At 49.1% G+C, this 24,342-nt stretch overlaps 1 protein-coding gene across 1 annotated transcript in view; it reads left to right on the top strand.

The window, feature by feature from the left end:
• Positions 1 to 24,342, top strand: part of AARS2 (alanyl-tRNA synthetase 2, mitochondrial) — a 160,776-nt gene that overhangs the window by 33,008 nt on the left and 103,426 nt on the right. The window contains exons 9-14 of the mRNA XM_086925856.1: positions 7,879 to 7,990; positions 11,753 to 11,880; positions 14,015 to 14,162; positions 15,127 to 15,296; positions 15,807 to 15,920; positions 19,406 to 19,546. Of these exons, the coding sequence (XP_086781982.1) occupies positions 7,879 to 7,990; positions 11,753 to 11,880; positions 14,015 to 14,162; positions 15,127 to 15,296; positions 15,807 to 15,920; positions 19,406 to 19,546 (813 nt within the window). The remainder of the gene's footprint in view (positions 1 to 7,878; positions 7,991 to 11,752; positions 11,881 to 14,014; positions 14,163 to 15,126; positions 15,297 to 15,806; positions 15,921 to 19,405; positions 19,547 to 24,342) is intronic.

The following is a 24,342-nucleotide window of genomic DNA, read 5'->3' as shown; positions in this document are numbered from 1 at the left end:
TACAGCCCCTAAAGGCATCACAGATGAAATCACAGGATTAGCTTATACAGCCAGACACCCTAGCAGGAATGTCTGGCAACATAACCCAACTTTGCTTATGACATCACCTTACAGGTACTTCATATTATCCACATGAACTTCAGTGAACTTCAGTCACTCTAAAAGAAATAACCGTTAGTAAAGGTGCAATTACACCTCTTCACCTCCGGGGGATGCCCTTCTCCAGACATCCCCAACTCAGCCCTTCACTCCATGGTGCACTTCTACACGCACCTCCAGCTGTAGAACAACAGTTCCAGCCAAGGAGGGGGTTTCATGCTGGCAGAGCCCTTGAGGGGTTATTCTTTCAAGTTCCTAGGACACCGAGGGTGACTTGTCTCTTCGTGCTGGGGGGTGCCTGCGCTTCTCCAGCACCTTTTCACCATTGAGGGTTACCCCCCTCCTCTGGGGGCCACCAGACACCAAAACCATTCCCTTTCCAGTTGTAAGGCATTGTGGGGTGTTGTCTGATTTCCTTGAATATTTGATGAGCGGCTCGCCCGCTGCACCGGGGAGAGCCGCGATGGATTGATGGCGGCTTCCCCTCATCTTCAGGCCTCGTTGGGGAGCCCGGTCCCACCCAAACCCCCAGGTAAGAGTAACGGCTCGGGGAGCCCCCCCTGGTGATCGTCGGATTCTAGGGGGCCCGCTCCTCTTCCGGCCAGCACCCTCGTGTCCTGCCGCGGGAGCTGGCCCAGCAGTTGTGAGCAGGCAGACACGGAGCTTCCCGTGGGATGGTCCGTTCTTTGGGGGAGTGCAACGGTACTCCCCCCACGCCCGCCTTCACTTTGGGGCCCAGGGATGGGGTCCCGGGCCTCTGATCCCATTTTCGCGGGGAAGTGCCACATTTTCGCGGGGGGCACGACTGCCCTCCCCCGACTTCCGTCTTCACGGGGGGCGCAACGGCGCTCCCCGCCTTCACCGCAGCATACGGGGCCCGGAGTTGGGATCCCGGGCCCCCAAACCTCTTCGAGGGGCGCGCAATGGCGCTCTGACCCATTTTTGCGTCTTCTTGCTCCTGGTGGCGTCCCCCAGCCACTGGGAGCACTCTCCTTTGCCCTCCGGGTTTCCAAGAGGGTTCATTCTGCAGGGAGCGGTCTTCGCCTCGCTCTCCTCCTGGGCCTCTCTTCTCCCTGCGCAGAGGCCCCTGCTTCTGCGCACTGGTCCTGGACTCTTCTCCTAGCGCAGTTAGGGCCCTGGGGGGCAGTCAGGGGGTCTCTCCTTCCAACTGCCCATTGCCAGGCTCCAGCACCTTCTGCCTCAGCAGACCACACCCCAGAAAGAGCTTCTCTTCCTGTGCAAGTTCTTTTTAAGAATTTGGGGAGGGGGCTGGCAGGAAGTCTCTGCTTGCCCTATCACACAGCGACCCCTCACTTCCCTGCCCCTGCTCCCTCCTTCTTGTCCAGCCTCTGGGTTTGTTCAAAATAGCGTCGTCCAGTGTCTCTGGTCACATGGTCCCCTTCCCCCAGTGCTGCCCTCACCTTGGTTCAGCTTGGTGCCTGGCACCCAGCGACAGCAGTTGATGGATTGGCTTGTAGCTCCACCTATCTTCTCTCCTTGGAGGGAAGATCTTCGCTCTGGGAAGAAAGGTCATTAATCTAACCTGCCAGGGCCAGACTCCAGCCAGTGACTCAGAGAAATATAACATTTCCGTATGACCTAAAAGCAGTACAAATATGACTTTGGACCCTGCAGAATACTTCTTTTCACATCCGCTACAGTGGACTTTAGTGCGTGTCTGGAATCGGAAGGCGTTATGGAAGTTACTTTAGCTCCTTGGCTCCACAGCCCTATAAGGGGATACTGAAGTGGAAAACACAGTAAAACAAACTGACTTTCCCTGGCGTGTTTCTTTCCAGTGTATAAAGCCTATTCCATGTCACCACCAAATTCTGCATAAATCCTGCCACACTGTTCACTCTGTAGCTGCTCCTGGACTGCGCACGCTAGGAATCTCCCCAGCGCAGCCCCTACATGTGTGCACATGCATGTACACCTGTGTCTTCATGTAACCAGCCTGGTGTCCCTTACTCCAGCTGCTGCGCAGTGGCCTGGTCAAGCCAGGGGGACACCAGTAAAATCCCCATGCAGTCTCCTTCATTGTGTGTTCACTGTGGGCGAGTCCCAGATTTTGAGGCTCCCCCACAGTAAAAGCTCAACACTTAGGTGCTCAAAAAGCGAAAAGCTGGGCTGCCCATAGTGTCAGAACCCCCTTCTAACATGAGCACGCTCCCGTTTTCTCCATGTAGGCTGCTTGCAAAAACGGCCTATATGGACAGCGTCCTAGCCAATCCCAAACCTGAAACGTTGTGATTGGCTTAGGGAAGGAGAGGGAGGCTGCCCGCTTCTTGTGAGCAGTGAGAGGCAAGAGATGCGACGTGGGACCGCAAGCGAAGGTACGGTTTAATTTTTTTTCCTCCATAATTAAATTAACCCCTCCCCACGCAACCCTCTGCAAGTAATGCCAGCTGCGACTGCTCCGGGACACAGAGAGTGAGCATCCCAGCCTCCCATGGCAGCCTAACCACTCCCAGGTGACCTTCGAGCTCCCTGCTAAAACTTGCACCCTCCTTTTCCTCATGCTCACAAATAACGCATTTCGGTTAGGGTGCAAAAAGACCAACGCTTTATTGACAGACAGTTAACCAACAGGTAATTCAACCAGTCTATCATGTCTGTCCATTTCGTTGCTGATCGTTGCAACCCTGGCCTGAACCTAGACAGCACCCATTTTTTCAACAGTGTCCCGAGCGAATGCCCCTTCTCAGCCACTCTAGCACTTCCTGCGGCCTGTAGGCTACACCTCGCTGCCGAATGTCCTGCCTGACCCGGGCTACAAGTGCTGTGTCTGACCTCTGCTGACCCCATGCTGACCTGAATCCTGCCCCCCAGTGCCCCCCTGTAAGGCATCCCAAAGGCACAGGTTTGAGTGGCTCCCCCTTTGTCTATTACGCTCTGCCGGCCGACCCTTTGTGCTATCCCCGCCACGCTGACCTGGTCCGAGCCCTTCCTCTGCGGCTGCAATGTCTGCATCCAGGTGTGGGTGTGTGGGTCTGTGGCGAAGGCACATATTACCTGGGGGTCTCCCTTTGGTACATAAATCCTAATCTGTCGCCAGGGGGCCCCTAGGCCATTGGGCACTTCATAAATTGCGGCCCAATCCTGCTCCCGCTTTCTTGCGGGCCTGCTGACTGCCCGCCTCTCACTCCGCCTCCCAGTATGGGTTTGTCACGAGCCCCTTTTCGGTCTGGGCTTTGCCTCTCTGGCCTGCTCGCTTTCTCCTCTGCACCAGCCCCACTGCCTTGCCTTGTGGATTTTCACTGGCAGAAAACGCTCCAATTTACTGCGACTGCCATCGGAGAATTCAGATGATATCAAACTCCCCCATGCAGCCAGGGTGTCTAGTGGTGTGTTGTCCCACTGGCTGTCAGGAGCCTGTTGCCTCAAACAAGTGAAGAGACAGGATGTGCTTGTGTGGTTCCTAGCGTACTTAAAGTCACACCAGAAGCCTTGAAAGTGTGTGGCCACAGCCTCAATCTGTATATAAAGAAAAGACTCAGAGTCCCAGCAGCCATTTTGTTTTTTAAGGGTTCATGAAACACAGCAACGAGCAAAGGCTTTGTCCGTAGGTTTCTTCACAGACACCATCTGACTCCATGATTGCCAAAGAGACCCACTCCCTGGTGAATCACTTCCACCACTAGACCCTGAGGGGACTATACCAAAGTATAAATATTATGCTGCACCTCCTACAGCACTGTCAACCCATGTGAGTTTAACATTAAATTTGATATTTGGGTTTTCAGCATCTAGCGCCCTTTGATGCTGATAGTTCCTTTGAAGCTTGGTCATCGATGGACCTTGTCTTACAGAGTCTCACTATTGTGAGCCCAGTTGGTAGACGTTGGGACTGGACCAGAGCAGGGTGCCATGTTCTGGGTGCAGGGGTGCCATGTTCTGGGTGCAGTGGTGCCATGTTCTGGGTGCAGGGGTGCCATGTTCTGGGTGCAGTGGTGCCATGCTCTGGGTGCAGTGGTGCCATGTTCTGGGTGCAGTGGTGCCATGTTCTGGGTGCAGTGGTGCCGTGTTCTGGGTGCAGTGGTGCCGTGTTCTGGGTGCAGGGGTGCCATGCTCTGGGTGCAGTGGTGCCATGTTCTGGGTGCAGGGATGCCATGCTCTGGGTGCAGGGATGCCATGCTCTGGGTGCAGTGGTGCCATGTTCTGGGTGCAGGGGTGCCATGCTCTGGGTGCAGTGGTGCCATGCTCTGGGTGCAGGGGTGCCATGCTCTGGGTGCAGTGGTGCCATGTTCTGGGTGCAGGGGTGCCATGCTCTGGGTGCAGGGGTGCCATGCTCTGGGTGCAGTGGTGCCATGTTCTGGGTGCAGTGGTGCCATGTTCTGGGTGCAGTGGTGCCATGTTCTGGGTGCAGTGGTCCATAAAGGAGAAGCAGCATCTCACCTCTGTCCATAAGGAGAGCTTGTTGTCACCATCAAATGCTGTGGTCGGCGATTCAGGGCGTTTCAGGGTTCGCAGAGAGCCCAATAGGAGGCTGTGTTACCCTCGAGCAGACTTTGCTTTTAGAAACTGCACAGACTGTCACTGGCCTCACCTGAAGCTCATCCTAGCTTTGAAGTGATGGTTCAACTCCAGGTCTACTGTTTACATCAAGTCGCTTTCATAAACAAACCTTTATTTTATGACACCGTAGCGGTCCATCTTACGTGCCTGGTGACCGCAGTGATCCAAAGAAGGCGGGTGAGTCTGACGGGTGCTCTACTGCGCAAAGGTAGTTGTAAGGTTTCTGGTAGTAGTACTTGAAGTGTCAGTAAAAGGTGAGCGAGGCTGTAGTTGTACCTGCAGTAGTAACAGTAGGCATTGCACTAATAGTACACATAGTAGTACTAGCAGGTGTATTTACTACCAGAAACAGCAGTGTCAGTAGTAGTCGTACCACCAGATGGAGTCATTGGTCTGCTAGTAGTTGTAACTGTAGTTGCGTAACCGCTTTCATTACTGTTACCACTGTTACTAGTAACAGAACTGGTAATACCTGTACTACTGTTACTGATAATAAGCGTAGTAGTAGTTATAGAATTAGTGCAGTTGTGGTACCAGTACTAGTCGTATGTGATTTACTACCACTGAAGACAGAGATTGTGGTATGTGGCCAGGGCTCACCTTGTACCTCAGGTTTGTCTCCCCTCCGTTGCCTGCAGCAGTTGTCAAGAACCAGAACCTACTTTCAAATTGGACGAGTAAGTATCCTTGGAAGCCCAAATGAATGCCCCTGTGTCGTCCTTTCTTACCAGCTTAAGCTCCTGAGTGTAGACCTGTGGTAGTAGCAGTGACCCTACTTTCACTCCCTGGGCCTACGGATGAACTCTGTGCATGCTTGCAGTTAATTCAGAACACAGTCATTGGACTTGCTTGCAGGTTCCATAAGTTTGATCACATCTCCGGCTGCCTACGGTCACCGTACATGTTCAACTCAAGGCACGTTGTCTCGTTCACATGTCGATTTCTGGAGTGGGGGCTCCAACACAAGATCTCACACCAGGAAATATGAGCCCCCATGCTTCCTGTGCTCCTCTTGTAAAGCTCTCGCAGTTTCAGACGAGCACACATTGGAGGGAAACCCTTCAGAGTGTTACAGCTAAAGGTTGGAACCAGCTCCTGCTCATCGTCAGTCTATCGAGAACCACAATATCCTTTGTGAAAAATTAAAACAAATTTAGTCTCATATTCTGGGTTTGATTTGTATTTCCTCTGCCTGTATAGCTTGGTTTACTATCTCTATTCGTCTTGTCTGCCTCTTTCTCAAGCGCACTCTGTTAGTGGTTGTTGCGGCACGCGTGGTAGTTCTGTTAATGCTAGTAGAAAGCCAGCCTAGCTAGTATTAGCAGTAGGTGTGGTAGTAGCGCCAGTAATAGTACTGGAAGACTACTACACGCTAAGAGCACATCCCCAGTTGATCATTATGAATGTTATTCTATGGGGCTGTCCGGCATTGGCTGCGTGCCAGAGGCCGCCTAATGTCACCGGACTCTGTAGAGAATACAGGAGTCGATGAAGCCGGACTCTCCGCCACTGGCGCGGGTAACAGGGTTTTTAAGGTTACAAAGGAGTTGATGATAATGAGTTTAGTAGTACAAACATATGTACTTACAATGTATGCCGCCATTGTGGCCCTACTCAGCCCGCCTTCGGTCAGAGCTCGAGACCCTAGGATGTAAAAGAATGAAAAGCCTGCCTTTTGACCTACATCCCTCTGGTCAGAGAAGGCTTATCACACAATGTAGCTCACTGCTTAGCATCTAGTGTAGGATACAGTGTAACACACAGCGTAGCACACAGTATAAGATACAGTGTATCACACAGCATAGCACGCAGTGTAGGATACAGTGTAATACTAAGCATAGCTCATATGGTAGGATACAAGGTAGCACACAGTGTAAGATATGGTGTGGCACACAGCTTAGCACACAATGTAAGATACGGTGTAGCACCCAGCATAGTACATGACGTTACCCACAGTGTAGGATACAGTGTAGGACTAAGCATAGTACGTAGTGTAGCACACAGCTAAGCACATGGTTTAGCACACAGAAAAGTACAATATTTAGCCCGCAGAGTAGCACATAGTTTAGGGTACTGCATAACACACAGACTTAGACACAACCTATGACACACCTTAGATCATTCCTTAAGGCACAGCGTTGCACACAACTTGGAACACCACTTATGCCACAGTTTTAGGAGGCAGTTTAGAACAAAGCCTTAGCAAACAGCTTAGCACACTGCTTGGTCTCTAATTGGAAAACAACTGAGTGCACACATGAGGATACACCGTAGCACATAGCTTGGGCCACAGCAGGTCACACAATCTAGGATACAGCTCTGGGGTCCAGTGAACAGAGAGGCTGCTCGCAGCACAGTATTTGGCACTAGACTAGGACCGGCCTCACCTGTTATAGTGCAAAGAATTCTCAGGTTCCTTCAGCACAGAGGGACATGTTGCAACACGTTGTAAACTGTCATGTGACGTTAACTGGAAGGGTTGCGGCTTGTGACTCTTTACGACAAGTGTTGAATTCTGGGATGGGGGGCTGAATGGTAGGACAGAGATTCCAACTTCTGTGACTTGAACACGTTTCAACCTCTTGAAACGCATCCATTTCCCCTGCCACCTCCAGGTTGCCTCTCTGTCAGCCAGACACAGGGGAATGTCCAGTCCCTGTCACTAAGGCAGTGTATAACCCCTCATTTCACCCTCTATCCTCGAGTGTCTCTTTACATATCGAAACCTGGGTATTGCACACCAATCATCCAGCTTTGCGTCTCTACTTTACACTGCCAATTATGTACATTTAGGTTCTTTGACCTGTTCACATCTCTCCGTTGGAGCTCCCTCCCCAGCGATCCTCAAACGTATTCGTCCCTTCTTGCTTTGAAGTACAGTCTTCTCTCTACATTTATTTCTCCAGACTTGAGAAAAAAGGTCAATTATTCCCCACTCCCCCGACCAGATTTCTTCCCATTCTTCTCCCTCCCTTCTCACAGTAGTTCTCAGATATTAAAGAGATTAATACTATCATGAATATATAAACATGTGTAATGACCGTAGGTAAGGCATTCCCACCTACCCTTAATGCCGTGTTTTTATATTGAGTACAAGATATAGGATGCAAAACCCGGGTAGACGTGTGTAACAGCAGGCCACCGGTATAATGCACTGGCACGCCTCCTAGACCTAACCCCGGGACTGGCATTGAGGCGGGATGTGATGTCGATGATGGAGTGAGGTCCAGCGCATGACGGAGTCTCCCATTTCCCCCCTAGATCATGAATATCATTGGCGACAACGAGGCAGCCTTCTTGTCATCTCTACAGCGTGGGCGGAGGATCATAGATCGGACACTCCAGCAGACGACTACCTCAAAGGTCTTTCCAGGTGAGGACCTTACAGTGCTCTGCGCCTCCAGCCCACTTTCAGAGTGCGCCTGTGATCCCGCCCAGTCCGTACTAGAGTGAACAGGGAACGTGTCCTGCTCAGTACATTGTGGTCTCAGAGGAAGGGGTGCAGTGGTCCTCGGTCAGTGCTAGAAGCTTTTCAGTGCAGGATGTAGAACCCGGGTCTTGGTAACCCAGTGCAGTGAGCCCTAGGAGATCTAGAATAGTAATATAATCCAGCCAGTCCTAGTAGTTAGCAAGTAAGAACCCCCTTTGTAACCCAATCATGTAATCCTGCGACCTAGCACACTAGATCCGGAACCCCTCATGATAACTCAATTCAGCCAATCTTAGGCGCTAGCAGGGCCATATTTGGAGCACCTCTTAGTAACCTAATGATGCTAGGCTTTGGAGCTAGCATGACAACATCTAGAACACCCTTATGGATGCCCCTGATGATAGCCCAGCTCATGCCATCCTAGGACTGCGCATGGCCTAAGAGGACTTCTCTGTATTCAATACACATCAGCCAGAATCATCCCAATCTTCTAAATTCAGACACATTTAGGAGCATCTTGCCACGCTTCACTGGCTGCTGTGTCTGCACGTATTTGGGTCAAACCTATGTGCGTTGTTCACAAAGCTTTCTTCCAACCTAGTCCCTTTTTCTTCAAGCTAAGATTGTTGCTTACTCTCCTCCCGGATCACCCCCCAATATTCCTATTCGCTACTCATATCTGCTGCTTCTCACAATCTGCCTTGTTAGTGATCGTCCTCAGTTCAGGAAATCCCTCAAGAGCTATCCTTTTCCTCTGCTCTTGTAGGTCCTCTGCTGACCCCTCATGAGTAGTTTTCTTAGCACCAAGATACCCTGCTGGGTGACAGCCTCAGTTTAGTAACTCTATTATAAAGCAAAATGATGCCTTGGACTCAACTAGCACAGTATTACTTCAAGAATGGGACCACTAAATTATCTCATCCTATACCCAATCTGTCGTATTTAGGTGAATCAAATTCTTATATTTCATTTTCTCAGGTCACCCACTTTTATATAGAGAACACCACAAACAATATGTTTATGTATTTGATTTTAATTTAATTATAACATAACCTAGAATCAGACTTTTTATTCAGTTGAGTCTATTTTTGCCACATTTAGACAAACAAACATATACAAATACATCACTTTTTACATATATATATATATATATATACAATATATACACACATTGATACACTAATCTTGCAGAGTATTCAAATAGCCCAATTATTTTCACAGGATGCTAGCTCTTAGTACGGCTTCAGCATTCCTTAAGTAGTAAGCTCCTCCAGACCTATTTACAAGGGAGTATACCAGATCGTTTTTTAATTTTTTGATCTGTTCAATGTCCTTTTCACTCCTTGTGAAACTATGTATAGTTTCCAATATTTTTAGGCTGGGGTCTTCTCTCAAACAAAAGTGTCGACGCGTTTCAGCCCTCTTACTATGGGCCTCATCAGGACTTGGGCTAATGCAACGGTCTGTCTACAGAATCATACAAAAAAGTACCAATTACTCTATGTATTCATTACTATATGCATATTAAGTCAGGGTTCTTTATACACTATACTACACACTATATACAACTATGTACATCTTACAACTATTTACCAAAACCTCGGAGTGGTCAGGCTAGCAAAGTATATCTCTCCTCTAATTAAATATCAGAACACACCAAATGTAACTAAGTAAAAGGGAAAACCTATTTGTATAGTTCCTTCACTTAGTTTAGTAACTCAGCTCATCATCATCATCACCATGGAGCCTCCTAAGGGTCGCTCACTTTATTCATTCCTGTGAGTTGGCATGTCTGGATTTGGAACACCTCTTGGTGACCCAATCCACCTAGGCATTGAAGCTAGAATTGTAGGATGTGGAGCCTCCTCTTGATATCCCGGTGCAGCCAGTCGTGAGAGCTGGTATGGCTCACCTGGAATCTCCTCTGTCTAACTAGGTACAGCCCGTTCCAAGAGTCGGCCTGGCTGGATTTGAAACCCCTCTTGGTGAATCAATTCAGTCCATCCTAGGTGCGGATCTGATTGGGACCAAAAATAGGGCCAGGCTCCCAAAAGAAAAAATGGCCAGTGGATCAGGACCTTTCACAAAGCATTGTTTGGTTAGTACCAGAGCTAATTTTTGGGGGAAATCGTGGCCCATGAATCAGTGTACAGCTTGTGCGGCTCAGTAATCCTGGTCAAGTCTGGAAACACAATTATTCTGCTGCAGCTCATTCCTAGGTCTCCTGCTCCTCATCTTCTGGTCTGTGAATCTCCTAAAACCTTACTCACCTTCAGGACCTTGAGCTCACTTCCTGCCAGTGGGCCCTAAAGCTTCTGCTCATTCATGGGGATTCTCACCATTGGCCAACAGGTCCTCGGAGGATCATGTTTACCTGCATGTCTAGTCAATAATTTGGGAGACCCAAAGTACCCTTTGAGGCTAAGGCAATACAATGAAAGGTAAAATGTGCATACAAGGGAATTTATTTGGAGCAAACTTATATTATTATACGATTGCTTAGATGGTTAGTCCATCCGGAACAAACACCAAAGTGTTATTAGACAGCACCAATCAATGCAATTTGTAAGCATAGACAGCACGGGAAATCCTAATAGTTTGAAAGTATACATTTTTTTATGTATTGAAAGCAATTAAAAGGGAGTACAAACACATGAAATCAATTAGCAAAAAGTCATGGAAAGAAGTAAAATTGAATTAACCTAGCAGTACATGACAAACAACTATTCCAACCTAATCACAGGCAACAAATCTCCAAATGAGAATGTGTCGTTCAAGAGTAACAAAATTTCTCCGGAATAGAAGGCAGAGTCGACGTTTCGGTGTTTGCGGCTTCAGTCCATCAGACCATCTTCAGGACAATGGTTTATGCTACGAAAAAAGACTCTTCTATTGTTTATCGAAATAGCCTACAACCATGAACTTGAGCTGCTCTGATACCAGGACTGATTCCGGTTTCTACGCTACGCTAACTACCGGAATCTTGTATGGAATACCACACAAGGAAGATTGTTCCTTGTTTTGAGACGGATGTTTCCGCTGACCCCCCAACTAACACATCCTTTCTATACGTCAGCATCAAATGCACTGCTGTGACCGTAGATCAAGTTCATGGTTGGAGGCTGTTTTCGATAAACAATAGAAGAGACTTTTTTCTTAGCTTGAACCACCGGTATCTGCAACCAGGTATCTGCAATGCCTACAACCACTACTATAGCCTTGGAGCTGTACAGCTCTCCACGCATTCTCTCATGGTATTTCTTTAGAATTGTTTTTAGAATACCAGTACCAGTCCTGCTCGCAGGCTGCCTACGGAACCTACTTTTCTAGACAGAAAAGGCCAGAAGTTGGTCTGTACCTGCAAAGTAGAGCAAGCGCTTTACACACTACAGCCAGAAAAGTAGAGCGAGTGCTTTACACGCTACAGTCGTAACACAGAGAAAGTGCTGGGGCTGCCAAGAACGCACCTGTAATAAGAAAATAAAAGACAACAGTTTATAAGGAGACTACTCTCGCACATATTATAAATGAATAAGCTGAGTATGGTTGGGTTGTCGTTGAAGATGCCTTCACATGGAAAGGTTTCGGTGTTGTTCCTGTGATAGAGTGATGTGACATATCCTCACACAGAGGTGTTATTCACTTGACCTTGTTAACTTTCTGAGCACAGTGGGTGTCTTTCTCTCATGGCCTCTTGTCTTGCAGGCGCTGTGGCTTGGTCGCTCCACAGGGACCTGGGCTTTCCGTTGGATCTCATCGGTCTGATGCTTGAGGAGAAGGGCGTGACCCTGGATTCGGCAGCTTTGGAGCAGCTCGCCCAGGCAGAGGCCCAGGTAAGCGAGGGGGACCCCCAGAATGAGTTTCAGTGCAGCTTCATTTCACGGTGCTGCGAATAGTGATGCAGGATCTAGTGCTCATCCTTCGTCCTGGGTGGCTGAGGGGCCATCGAAGATCCCTCATTAAAGAGAGTAGCGATCCAGTAGAAGCACACAGCATAGGGGAACCGTGGCTCCCCTTTTATACTTCCATCATAACACTAATGCACACAACTGCCTCGGGCCCCGTGTCCTGGCTGCTGGCTATGAGTCCATTCAGGCACATGAATAGCTTCCCAGCCAGGGAGGAGGAAGAAAATGGGCTTAAACCCTAGGTTCAGAGGGCTTTTCACCGGTAGGTTTGAGTTAAAGTTGGGGACTGACAAACATCCTAGGTTACCTGCTCACACCCTTCCCTAGACCCGGCTTGACTGACGAGGTCCGTGTCTTCAAGCCATTTTTTAAGGCTGCTCGTGCCATCCTGAACATCCATCACACACGGCTCGTCCACGTCACTCATCCCCCAGTCCACATATCGCAACAACCATCCAGTTATCGAAAGCAAGTGCAGCCAGCTATGAATATCAGCAATCCACCGTCAGTGCCAACAATCAAACAACTCCTTCCTAACATCAAGTCAAGAGGGGACAGCAGCTATTAATACAACAAAACAAAGTTCTTTACCACGGACGGTCACTTGTGGGTTCACGCTGTCTAGTGCCAGTTGAAACACAGTCACGAGAGTCACTAAACGGGGACCATTCAAATAATAGATTTCATCCCCTCCTTACACGAAAGGTGCCACTAACTGTCAACAGTTAATTCAGTGAGTGTAAGAGCATCACCTCTCAGCTGACAAGAGGATGAACCAGCAAGGGCTGCCAGCTCCAGTTGCTGACACGCCATTAACTTCGGTACCCAGCAAACTCCGTGGTGAATGCTGTGCTCCTAACCCCCTCCATAGACGCCAACCTGCGCCCTGAACTGGTCCATCGCACCTGGCAGAGCACCCAGACGCCAGGGTAGCAACTGACTTACCAGTGACACTACGTGGTACCTGCCGTCCACTGACATTCCTTTCCAGTCCCATACCTGTTGGCTGAAGTTACCATTCGAGGCTAGTCTTCAACCCCAAAATTACATCCCATGCATTCCAACCAGGGGGCGGAAAGGGAGAAGAGCCTTTCAGTCAGTGCATGGTCAGCCATCGATAATAAAGCAAAAACAAAACACACCAAACATCAAAAACCTTATCCTCAGCAGCTGCTCACACCTGCTGGAACTCAGGAAGACATGGTCCTCTGACACCTTTGCACCTGATGTTACAAGCCCCCTCTCCCCACTACAATACTCTCACCAAAAATGTATAATTGACAGCTGATTTGTTTAAGTATATCTGATCTTTACCAGCATCTGTGTTCAGCTTGGAGAAACAAAACCACCCAGTGGTACACTGACTGGTCAAATATTCAAATACTCAAATGGGAGACCAGTGCCACCTAACACCTTTTTAAGATGCTGGAGTAGATGTGTCCTGCATCTACACAATCTGGGCACGCATAATTGTCACCAGGCCGGAAGTGATGACAGCGTCTAGAATTGATTTCTAGGTAACTGTTCTTTGGCTCTCAGGTACTGACGGCCACCTCCTGGTGTTACGCTGCTTAGTAATCTATTACCAAACATTAGTAGAAAATGAAGATGTTACTTTATGATGACTCAGTATCTTTGAGGAATTGTCAGTCCTGCCACAATAAGGAAGTACTTCTCACAGGTTACTGATGCCTTCAGTCATGCAGAGTGAAACTACGGAAGAGTCCTTGCCCTTCCCTTCTTGTTGAGATCTGGAGCCAATGGTTAGGGTGTTCTTTACACTGAGGTGTTCGTCTCCGTCTAGTGCTCTCAATGCCGGGGAGCATGTAGTCATTTCACTGAATGCCAGGAAAGGGAAAGGCAGCACATGGGATCTGTGTTCCTCGGCACCCGGGGTTGACGTCTCTCCAGACAAGGATGGATTAGTAAAGAGTCACCGGTCTGAAGGGGGTTCAGGTTTGCTGGTGCGATGTGTGAGAATCCCGCTGTGAATTAATAATGCAGGTCCCTTTGCTCTGATTCTACCGCGATAATGTATAATGTGTTTGTATGTCTACAGCGTAAATCTCAGGCCCAGCAAGCGGAGGAGGAAGGAGGTGGCATGCAGCTGGATGTCCACTCTTTGGCTGAACTGCAGCGGAGAGGGGTGCCCACCACGGATGACTCCCCAAAGTATTCCTATGTCCTGGATGCTGACGGGCGATATGGTGAATATCTTTTTTTGTAATTTGTAAGGTTACAGTATTGAAACAAGTTTGGTAGAGTACTGTTCTGTTTTCTTTACCCCAATTGGGCGTGGCTTTATCTTTAAGCCAACTACGGAAGGTGATCATTTCTAAAGTGCTGAAGACACAGAGTCCCACAAGAACTGGCGCTGGTGGCCCTGAAGCTGCCATGTGTGTTCTCAGGAGCTGCCAGGAACGGAAGAGACCACAAGTGTCTCATGTGAGGATTCTGTAGCTTCAAGGCCTTGATCCTACCTTGCAGCACTTTGTAACCTGGTTTTTGCAATTGGGAATTTTAAAAAGGTAAAAGTATAAGTATCCGAACGCAGAGAGGAAAGCATGGATGGTTTAACTTTTGACATCTGACATGGGCCCGTTTAAGATATCTGGCCTGGTGATCTGCTCCCACCTGACAATGGAACAATTTAGCCTCTAAGCACTGGATGACCTTTGACACATAGAATGGGTCTACGTGAGATCTTTGAACTTCACGAGCTCCGCACACCTGCAATGGGACAAATACGATCCTGGGACCCGGGAATATATTCTCACCTAATAAAAAAACATCCACTGTGAGCTGTGGTGCCTCACTCCATTGACCCTGATACGGTACAACCAATACCAAAGTCCTCATCTCAAGATTTGCACTGGTGACTGATGCTGATGTCTTTACCCCAGGCCAGGTGTCTTGTCAAGATCAATTGCTACTTCTGAGAGGCAATTCTTGATGCCCACATTCGGCTGTGGCCACGGGCAAGCAACATATATGAAAACGGACCGAATAACTTTGATTTATAGCTTTGTTCTTACACTAAGTTAAGCTTCTCAGGTTTTCTCCTGCAGAGCACAATCAGTTGATTTAATTAAAATCTCTTTCTTATGAAGCCAATTTTAGAACTCTTCTCTAAATTCTGTACAAATACATGCTTTATTCTCATCTCTCTAGTCTTCAGCCCCTGCCAAGCCACCGTTCTCATCCTCTACAAAGACCAAGCGCTGCACTCCAAGGTGAAGGAAGGCGAGCGCTGTGGAGTAATTTTGGATCAAACCAATTTGTACGCAGAGCAGGGCGGGCAGGCGCACGACTCGGGATACTTTATGCGAGTGGAGCAGCAGGTAAGACTCCTTCTCTTCATCGGCAGGGGAGATGGCTGTGTCACTCTTACTTCTTGGAGAGGCCTCTAAATACCACCGTTCTTCTTATATTTTCTGGTCTGACTGCATCATTTTTCAATAGTTATTTAGTTATAGTTATCAAGTGAATCCAGAATGTCTGTTCTAGTTTCAGATCCGAAGTCTCTTTTATTCTTACTATTATTAATGACACTTATAAAGCGTTACTTTCTCCTGAAAGGCATCCCAGCGCTGATCATACAAAGATTCCAAGAGCTTTTCATCCTAGCTTACATTTCTTGAACATTATGTGGTCCTGAGATCCTTTCTGGGAGGAGCAAAGCATTCATTTATATTATTAACCATAGATATTGTTTATAGTTACAGGTCTTTGTTGAATGTCAGCATTAGCTCAGCCAGTCGCAAGACTTTGATTTATAAACGTAATATGTGATAAACATGAGTCCTGCTGATAATAGTTGTGATTGAATTTCCCCTCGATTTCCTTTTTAGGATGTTCTGTTCCCGGTGGAGGCCGTTCATGTGGCTGGAGGGTACGTCGTCCATGAAGTGACTGCACCAGACAACCTGCAGGTTGGGGACCGAGTGATGCTCTTTATTGACGAGGTAGGTAAGTCACCAAAAGGCAATTGAATGGTTGTGCCATTGAAGCATATAATCTCTCTCCGTCCTGGTCACTGTAGAGCAGTGGTCTTCAAACTGGGGGGCAGGCCCACCTGGGGGGAAGGGGGTTTAAGTGATCTCAGGGTGAGGGCTTCAGTTTCTGACCAAGAAAAGCATCTTGCTTTGTTATAAGTGTTAAAAACATGACCGGCAGTAAGTCACCTTGTAATGGGCCATCACTTACAACTTTTGTCATTATATGTTGACTGGAAGTATGTGTAACAAGCATCTGCAATGCAGTAAGTCTCGCATTTACAAGAGTTTGAGCTATTGGCATTGAAAATGATAATGCCTTTTATTTATGTTTTAGTTTTTAAAACATAAATAAAAGGCATTGTAATTTACACTAAGGAAAAGTGTTTTTCTGATCGGCATCATTTGTACCGGGACTCCATTGTTTTTTCATTGCCATCTCGTGTCAAACACTTCCACACGACCCACCTGGTCGTTTCTGCTGAGGCCTGAGGAAAATCTAAACTGACACGACAGAGACCATCTTGCAGCCTGCATTTCTGCCCAGGAACTGTCGCACACCCAACCCCCCCTGTTCTTTGCAGTTCAACAGAAAGCCATGAGACACTCACACCATGTGTAAATGATTCATTTTCCATCTCCTGCTCCCAGCCTAGTAAACATCCTTGACACCGTGATCAGGTTATCCGGACAATGGTCTGACTGCTGGGCCTTGGTCAGGTTGATTAAACAATGACCTGAAAGGCCGGCTTTGATCATGGTGAGTAAACAAAGACCTGAAAGACTGGACTCTGATAAAGCTGAGTGGACAATGATTTGTGTACCAAGCCTTGACCAGGTCACCATCTACAAACATCGTCCGGATCTGGTTATCAACTACAAACACTGCCCTGATTGAACAATGAACTAACAGCCAAAAGACTGAAATGAAAATATATAAAAGGCTTGTAAGCTGCAGAGTGAAGCAGCAGCCTCCTCTGTCTTGTCTCTGACTAGCTTGGGACTCTGTTCCATAGCCCGGGCTATTGAAATAAATCTGGGTTCCTCCTGCAGACGAAGGCTCCTGTGTCTCCTTTTACTAAGTATGGAAGACTTGGGCGGAACCCCCGCCGCCGAGACCCAGTAAGTGGGTTATCCCGGTTCTTCAACACAATGCCAATAGCTTAAACTCTCGCAAATGCGAGGCCTATTTAATTCCAAATGCTTGAAGGCATCACTGAGTTGCCCCCTTCTGTCTCCCATGGCCCCCGAAGAGCTCCCATTTTGCTATTAGTTAAATGAATAAGCCGGTGGTCACCACTACGCACGAGAGACCCTCCTGCTCTACTGCAGTAAGAGAAACTCATTAAAGAAAATAGTGCTTACAGACGAAAGAAGACGTACCGTGTAACAACCAAAGTAAAAGGGCCAGTCTTCATGGGAGGTTACAAATGAAGACAAGGAGGTACTAAGGAGGGACCAACAAGCCTAATAACGAATCAGAAGCCAGCATTTATGAAGGACAATTACACAAGCCAGTGACAAATATGGGCGGAGAGTGGGCAGGGCTTCAAGTACATACAGCATGGCTCGCAGTGCATGCGCTGCCCAAGCTCGACCTAAAAAGGAGTAACTGAGCTTAACTGCAATGCTTAACAATGTTTAGACATTTCTTTTTTTAAATGTACACCCGATATTCAGTCCACAGGACTGGGTTTTTTAGGTCTCCATTGTCTCAGGAGGAGTGAAGTTGGATTCTAGGTACCTGATTTAACTCTCTGCGGTCTTTAGATCTTGTCTAGTGCTTTGTGACTCTCCCCGTGTCCCACCTGTCCTGTTCTTATTCTGCACAATGTATGTCGCTCATCCTGGCCCTCATTTCCTTATCTGGCTCTCCACCTGTTTCAGTCATCATTCCACACTCCCACTGTAGCTCAAACCCCCTTGTTGTCTTTTCTTAGTCTCACCCATTTTTTTTTTTTAAATCTGTTTTATTGAAACACTTGACATACAGTTACATTTCTTGTGTGTATAATTCAAAGGGGAAACAGCGATTAGCTCGTACAATATCTGAGCGAATGTTGACGACGGTTGAAAACCCAATAAATGCACTCATTAGCGAATAACACCATCAGCTGTAATGGGGACAGTCTCTGCATTCACCATAATGGACACTCCATCATTGTATTACAACTTATTTCGCAGTGTCGACCCCACCAGAATATCTGGCCCTACCCTTCAAGACGGGCATTCTTCTGGCCAGCTGTACCCCTGTTGCCTACAACCCTCCGGCCAGTGATGCAGTGTGTTGTTCCTCAATGGTGTATATAACCAACCAGGCCCTGTTCCGGGCGACGTATATGAGTGCCGTGGGCGGCTAGAACGTTCAGAGTGTTGTCGCGGTGTGGTAGAGGGTTGCGGCAGGGGCCGCTATGTGTGCTACAACCTCGTGTTTGGTCGTCGTGTGCAGAAAAGTAAAATTTGTTTGAGAAAGGCAGATCCAGCGTAGTCAACCGGGGGGGCGACAGTTGCTGCAATTACCTCTGACCCAACCGGGGGAAATAGGAAAGAAATTGGGGGTGTAATGAACCTTAACTCGGGAGGGGGGAGGGGGTGCTGCAGTATGGGTCCTGACGTGCTAGGTCCGGGTAGAGTGGCTACGCAGGGTGCTGGCGTCTAGTGTTCGCGGGGCGACGGTTCGGGTGGTGTGTGGAAGCTCTAAGGCCCGGGGCGGGGCTGCACCGTTGGAGTCGGCCGTGTGTGTGGCCCCTTCCGACTAAGGGGGGGGGGGGGGGGAAGAAGGGGGGGAAGGGGGCGAGAGAGAGGCTGCGGGGGTGGTAGCTTATGTCTATATGTGTGCGGCTCTTGTTTCTCCCTATTGCTATGCATCATTCTACCCAAATGTGTCCCTTCACTCCATTGGTGGGGGAGGGGGGCGAGTTGGCTATCATCTCACATCACCCCTTTATCGTGGCAGGCCTTGGTGTATGCTTGTAGGAAGCCCTCCCAAATCTGGGCTATCGGGATGGCCCTCCGTCCCGCTGTTTCTTCCCTGCGTAACACTGTGCCCTCTGTTTTCTTAGTCTCACCCATGGCAGTGTTTGCCTGCTCTCCAGTATTGGACACACCTGCTCCGTTTCCTGTCTTCCATTCACCTATATGCCTGTCCTCCTTCAATATTCTCACTATTGCTTCTATTCACTCCTTGTTGCACCACTCAATGTATGCACTGTGCCAGTCATGATTCCTCGTTCCTTATATTACTCATGCACTCTCCATGTCTTCTCTCTAGGTGTCGCTTCTTTTTCCTAACACTCTGGCTGTTGTTCCTACTCTCTCTTTCTCCCCTGCCTCTGAGTCTCTCCTGTGCCTGTTACTAAACACTTCCTGTCTAGCTCCTCTCCTTGCCCTCACTGTTCCAGTGCCGGCTCCTATGATCTTTCCTTGTGAGTTGACCAACACTCCTTTGTTTTCAGACGCAGCGCTTGTCCTGTATGGTGAAACATACCGCTACCCACCTCCTAAACTTTGCCCTTCGCCGTGTTCTGGGAGAGAGCACAGAGCAGCGAGGGTCACATGTCGCTGCTGACCGGCTGCGGTTTGATGTCAGCACCAAGGTAAGAAGGGATTGGGTTTGCAGAGCAGTATTGATGGCACAGCACATGCAGAATGGAAGACGCATGGCTTTTGAGGAGAGCGGTCTGATGGACATATAGACCGGTACATTGTATTGCGTGTCCCACACCTCAATCTGTACGAGCAGCGTGGTGAACCCAGCATTTTTCAGCAGGTGAAAACCATTAAAATCTAGTATTTATTAATGTTCTTATACTTACACATTGACCGCTTTAATGTGGCCCGATCTTAGGGAATGATGAGTTGGTTAAACTTGCTTATGGAGTTGGTTTACACCACAGAGTAACAAGGAACTCTTCTGTCACACAGAGAGTGTAGGTCATGAAGTCACTTGTGTTTCACATGTGTGGAACAAAGCGACACACACACGGCCCATGGTACATGAAGTGGACGTGGTATGAGTCTGCATTGAGGGGTTAGGCCCGGTTGTCAATCTTCTCTTATACGATTATATAATTATTAATGATTGATAATCCTTAACACATTCCAGCTTTTACGAAGGAAGGTGGAAAGGGTGCTGAGGTGTGGAGGCTGGGGGGGGGGGGGCTCAGAAGGGTGCAGAGGTGTAGGGTCTGCAAAGGGTGCAGAGGTGTAGGGGCTGCAAAGGGTGCAGAGGTGTAGGGGCTGCAAAGGGTGCAGAGGTGTAGGGGCTGCAAAGGGTGCAGAGGCGTAGGGGCTGCAAAGGGTGAAGAGGCATAGGGGCAGCAAAGGGTGCAGAGGTGTGGAGGCGGCAAAGGGTGCAGAGGTGTGGAGGCTGCAAAGGGTGCATAGGTGCGGAGGCTGGGGGGGGGCTCAGAAGGGTGCAGAGGTGTGGGGGCTGCAAAGGGTGCAGAGGTGTGGGGGCTGCAAAGGGTGCAGAGGTGTAGGGGCTGCAAAGGGTGCAGAGGTGTGGGGGTTGCAAAGGGTGCAGAGGTGTAGGGGATGCAAAGGGTGCATAGGTGTAGGGGCTGCAAAGGGTGCAGAGGTGTAGGGGCTGCAAAGGGTGCAGAGGTGTAGGGGCTGCAAAGGGTGCAGAGGTGTAGGGGCTGCAAAGGGTGCAGAGGTGTAGGGGCTGCAAAGGGTGCAGAGGCGTAGGGGCTGCAAAGGGTGCAGAGGCGTAGGGGCAGCAAAGGGTGCAGAGGTGTGGAGGCGGCAAAGGGTGCAGAGGTGTGGAGGCTGCAAAGGGTGCATAGGTGTGGGGGCTGCAAAGGGTGCATAGGTGTGGGGGCTGCAAAGGGTGCAGAGGCGTAGGGGCAGCAAAGGGTGCAGAGGTGTGGAGGCGGCAAAGGGTGCAGAGGTGTGGAGGCTGCAAAGGGTGCATAGGTGTGGGGGCTGCAAAGGGTGCATAGGTGTAGGGGCTGCAAAGGGTGCATAGGTGTAGGGGCTGCAAAGGGTGCAGAGGTGTAGGGGCTGCAAAGGGTGCAGAGGTGTAGGGGCAGCAAAGGGTGCAGAGGTGTGGAGGCTGCAAAGGGTGCAGAGGTGTGGAGGCTGCAAAGGGTGCAGCGGTGTAGGGGCTGCAGAGGGTGCAGAGGTGTAGGGGCTGCAAAGGGTGCAGAGGAGTGGGGGTTTGCGATGGGTGCAGAGGGCTGAGGTGCGGAGACTTCCTCCTGAGCTCTGAAGTGGGCCATGTGATTGGAAGAATCATCCTGCCCTGGTGTGGGCTCTCACATGTAACCTTAAGGAAAGGTCGTCAGCTGGACGTGGGCGCGCCACAGATCAGTCAAATGAAGGCCAGAGTGGAAAAAATGTATGGTGTATTTCATGGTTTCATGAGTACAGTGTCCAGAATTGTCCCCTGAATCAGTCAGTGGGTCTATATTTTGTTCGATTTATCTTTTTTTTTTAAAATAGTACTTGCAAAACCTTTATTGTAGCATTCAATAAAAATACAAGCATGGGCCTACAACCGCAGGGGCCGGCCGCTGAACAAATTGAGACCGTCAATATCAAAGTATGACACATCTCATCAGCCGACAACCCTGAAGTCCGGCAGCGATTCAGGATAAAACTTGTATTAGAATGCACTACTGAGTCCAGGATGAGACAGGTTCCATTTTATATTTTTAAGGAAGGATCAGGTGAAGACTACGGGGGACAGGACAAGATACAGGATATGCACATAATAACCGCTATAATGGAACATTGGCGCTAAAGCATATGGATCGGCGCAGACAACAATACAGTATACATTCAATGTTGAGCGCCAGTTCTCAAGGCTTGCCCACCCGGGAATCAGGATATCATAAAAGCATAAGCACTAAATATAAGTACACGCTAAGAATCCGAATGAATAGTCGGCCATACTGATCCTTCAAGGAAGAGAAAAGGGAGGCAAAAAAGGCCATAGAAAATAAAAAAGGCAAAATAAAAAACCCCGTTCCAGCCCCCCACCCTGCACCCCTGCAAATGGCTACAGCCTAACCCCACTAGCAGCATGCCTGTCGCCCCTAACAACTAAAACCCTAAAAGTAGGAAAAAGAGTGGAGGAGGGCTTATCCGTTTGGGCTCCCAGCCCCTTTAGTCCCCCCGCCAGAAACAGATACCCCCTATCGATAAAAGCCCAAAGTTTGACAACACTTGTAGAAGAAATTAGGGGGCACCGTGATACACTTCCCAGCCTCTTAGATCAAACAGTTGTAGGTCTACCACCAGTAAAAGCCACTCCAACCCGTCCCGACCCGGTTGATCTTAACCTTGGCCCTTCTGAAACAGAATACGCCCCTCCCTTCCCCCCCCCCCGCACCCCCCCAGGCAGGGACCCCGAGGCACACAAAGGAGTAATAAAGGAGAAGGGAGTCATCCAGAATCAATCTATGGCGACTCATAGGCAGTGAGTCCACAAAAACTTCAGACGCAGAAGGACTCTCCCTCCTAGATGGGAAGAACCAATGTACCTTGCCCAGGAGTCGTAAAGTCACCAAGAGAGGGGAAGATGACCTCAAAATGAATGGAAAGTCACGAACAAAAGTTCTCAAGAGGGGGACGCCTTTCGGTACCTCAGAAGTCAATGGGGTGGAAGGTTCGGCAATACACTGACGACCTCGGGCACACCGTCCTCCAGGGCACTATCCGACGGTTTCAGTACTTGCTTCCTCACGGGGTTTTCGCACGGAGACAAAATGGCCGCGGTTTGAACGGCTGCAGATTGCTGTTCCGACAGGAAGGCCGGGTCCGGTTCCACCAGGAGCATCTCAGATAGGCGCGTGTCTACTTTGCTCAATAATACATCCACATGTGAATGAAACGCCCTAATTTCTGCCAGTATTGATCTCAGCGATGGCTCAAGCACCATTCGATCCATAGTCTCACGCCCGACACCAATCACAATCACCTCCCCGGGTGAATCTGGCATCCTCGGGGGGGACAAACAGGATCTCGAACTTGCAGATGCGGAGGGTGACCAGACTTTAATCGCAGCCACGGTCAACTCGGTTAAAGCCGCAGGCCATAGACCCCGACCCACCGAACTCCACCGGGTCCGCGGGACGGGGACCCCCACCCGCAGCCGACAGCAAGCAGAATTACTCCTTCATCGATGCTGGGCAATAGAAACGATTGCTACCAAATCCGGGCTTAAACAAAGCCTCCACTCCGATTGACCGGACCCAGCCTGCGTCTCCCAGCCGATGTTGTTGCACTGCAGCCCGGCTGTGAAAATACCCGAGGCCCCGGCTGCACCGCTGGAGTATGCCACAATCTTCAACTCGACGGAACTTCGTCAAATCAGCCGATAAAAGTTTCCGGATTTCACAATCAGGGTGCGGAGCAGTTCATGCACACAGAGGCTCGGAGTAAATTCAGGATAATGTACAGGATATTGTGGCGGGATACGGAGGTCGTCGGAGCCGGGAGCCTAAGCAGACATCTTATTTGCTGACGTAGCCCCCCCCCCACAGGCAGGATTCTTAATACCCTGAAGCCGGCCAACCACCTAGCTGATCTCCTACCGGCAAACGCGGTTAAAGACCTATCCCCTCTTCTTCTACCCCTGTGGACTAAGATCATTAACCGCTCCCTCCAACAAGGCTGCATCCCAGACAGCCTCAAAGTCGGACAGGTAACATCCATCCTAAAGAAACCCACAGCCGACCCTACAGACTTAAATAACTACCGGCCTATCTCCAACATCCCTACCTTGGCCAAACTTCTCGAGAAATGCGTACACACCCAACTGACTAATCACATTGATCGCTTTGACCTGCTGAACAGACACCAGTCGGGGTTTAGAGCAGGTCACAGCACTGAATCAGCCATGACCCACATCACGGATGATGCTCTTCAAATACTCGACCAGAACGGATCATGTCTTCTCATCCTGCTTGATCTATCCTCTGCCTTTGATACGGTCAAACACGACAATCTACTAGAGCTTCTGAAACATAGGATAGGTCTCTCCGGATCAGTACTTAAGTGGTTCACTTCGTATCTCCATAACCGTACGCAAATATTCAAGACCAACAGCAGTCTCTCCAAATCCGTACCAGTGTCACTAGGGGTACTGCAAGGTTCGTCACTTTCGCCGACACTATTCAACCTGTTCCTGGAACCCCTCACCAAAATACTACAAGCATCCAACGTGCAATACCTTATGTATGCAGACGATGCGCAACTGTACCTCAAGATCAACACTCCAGACGACATCAAAGCGCTCAATTCAACGCTCAGAAACACCCAGACATGGCTGGTAGAAAACCACCTCAAATTGAACGCTATAAAGACCGAATTCCTCCTTATTGCCCCCCCCCCGCCAAAGCCCCCATGATACAGGAATGGATCAAACATATCACTGCACTCAACA

Source organism: Lissotriton vulgaris, chromosome 6, assembly GCF_964263255.1.
Source record: "Lissotriton vulgaris chromosome 6, aLisVul1.2, whole genome shotgun sequence".
Lineage (NCBI taxonomy): Eukaryota > Metazoa > Chordata > Amphibia > Caudata > Salamandridae > Lissotriton > Lissotriton vulgaris.
Note: the sequence above shows the minus strand (reverse complement) of the source record. Positions and strands in the feature narration are given on the sequence as shown.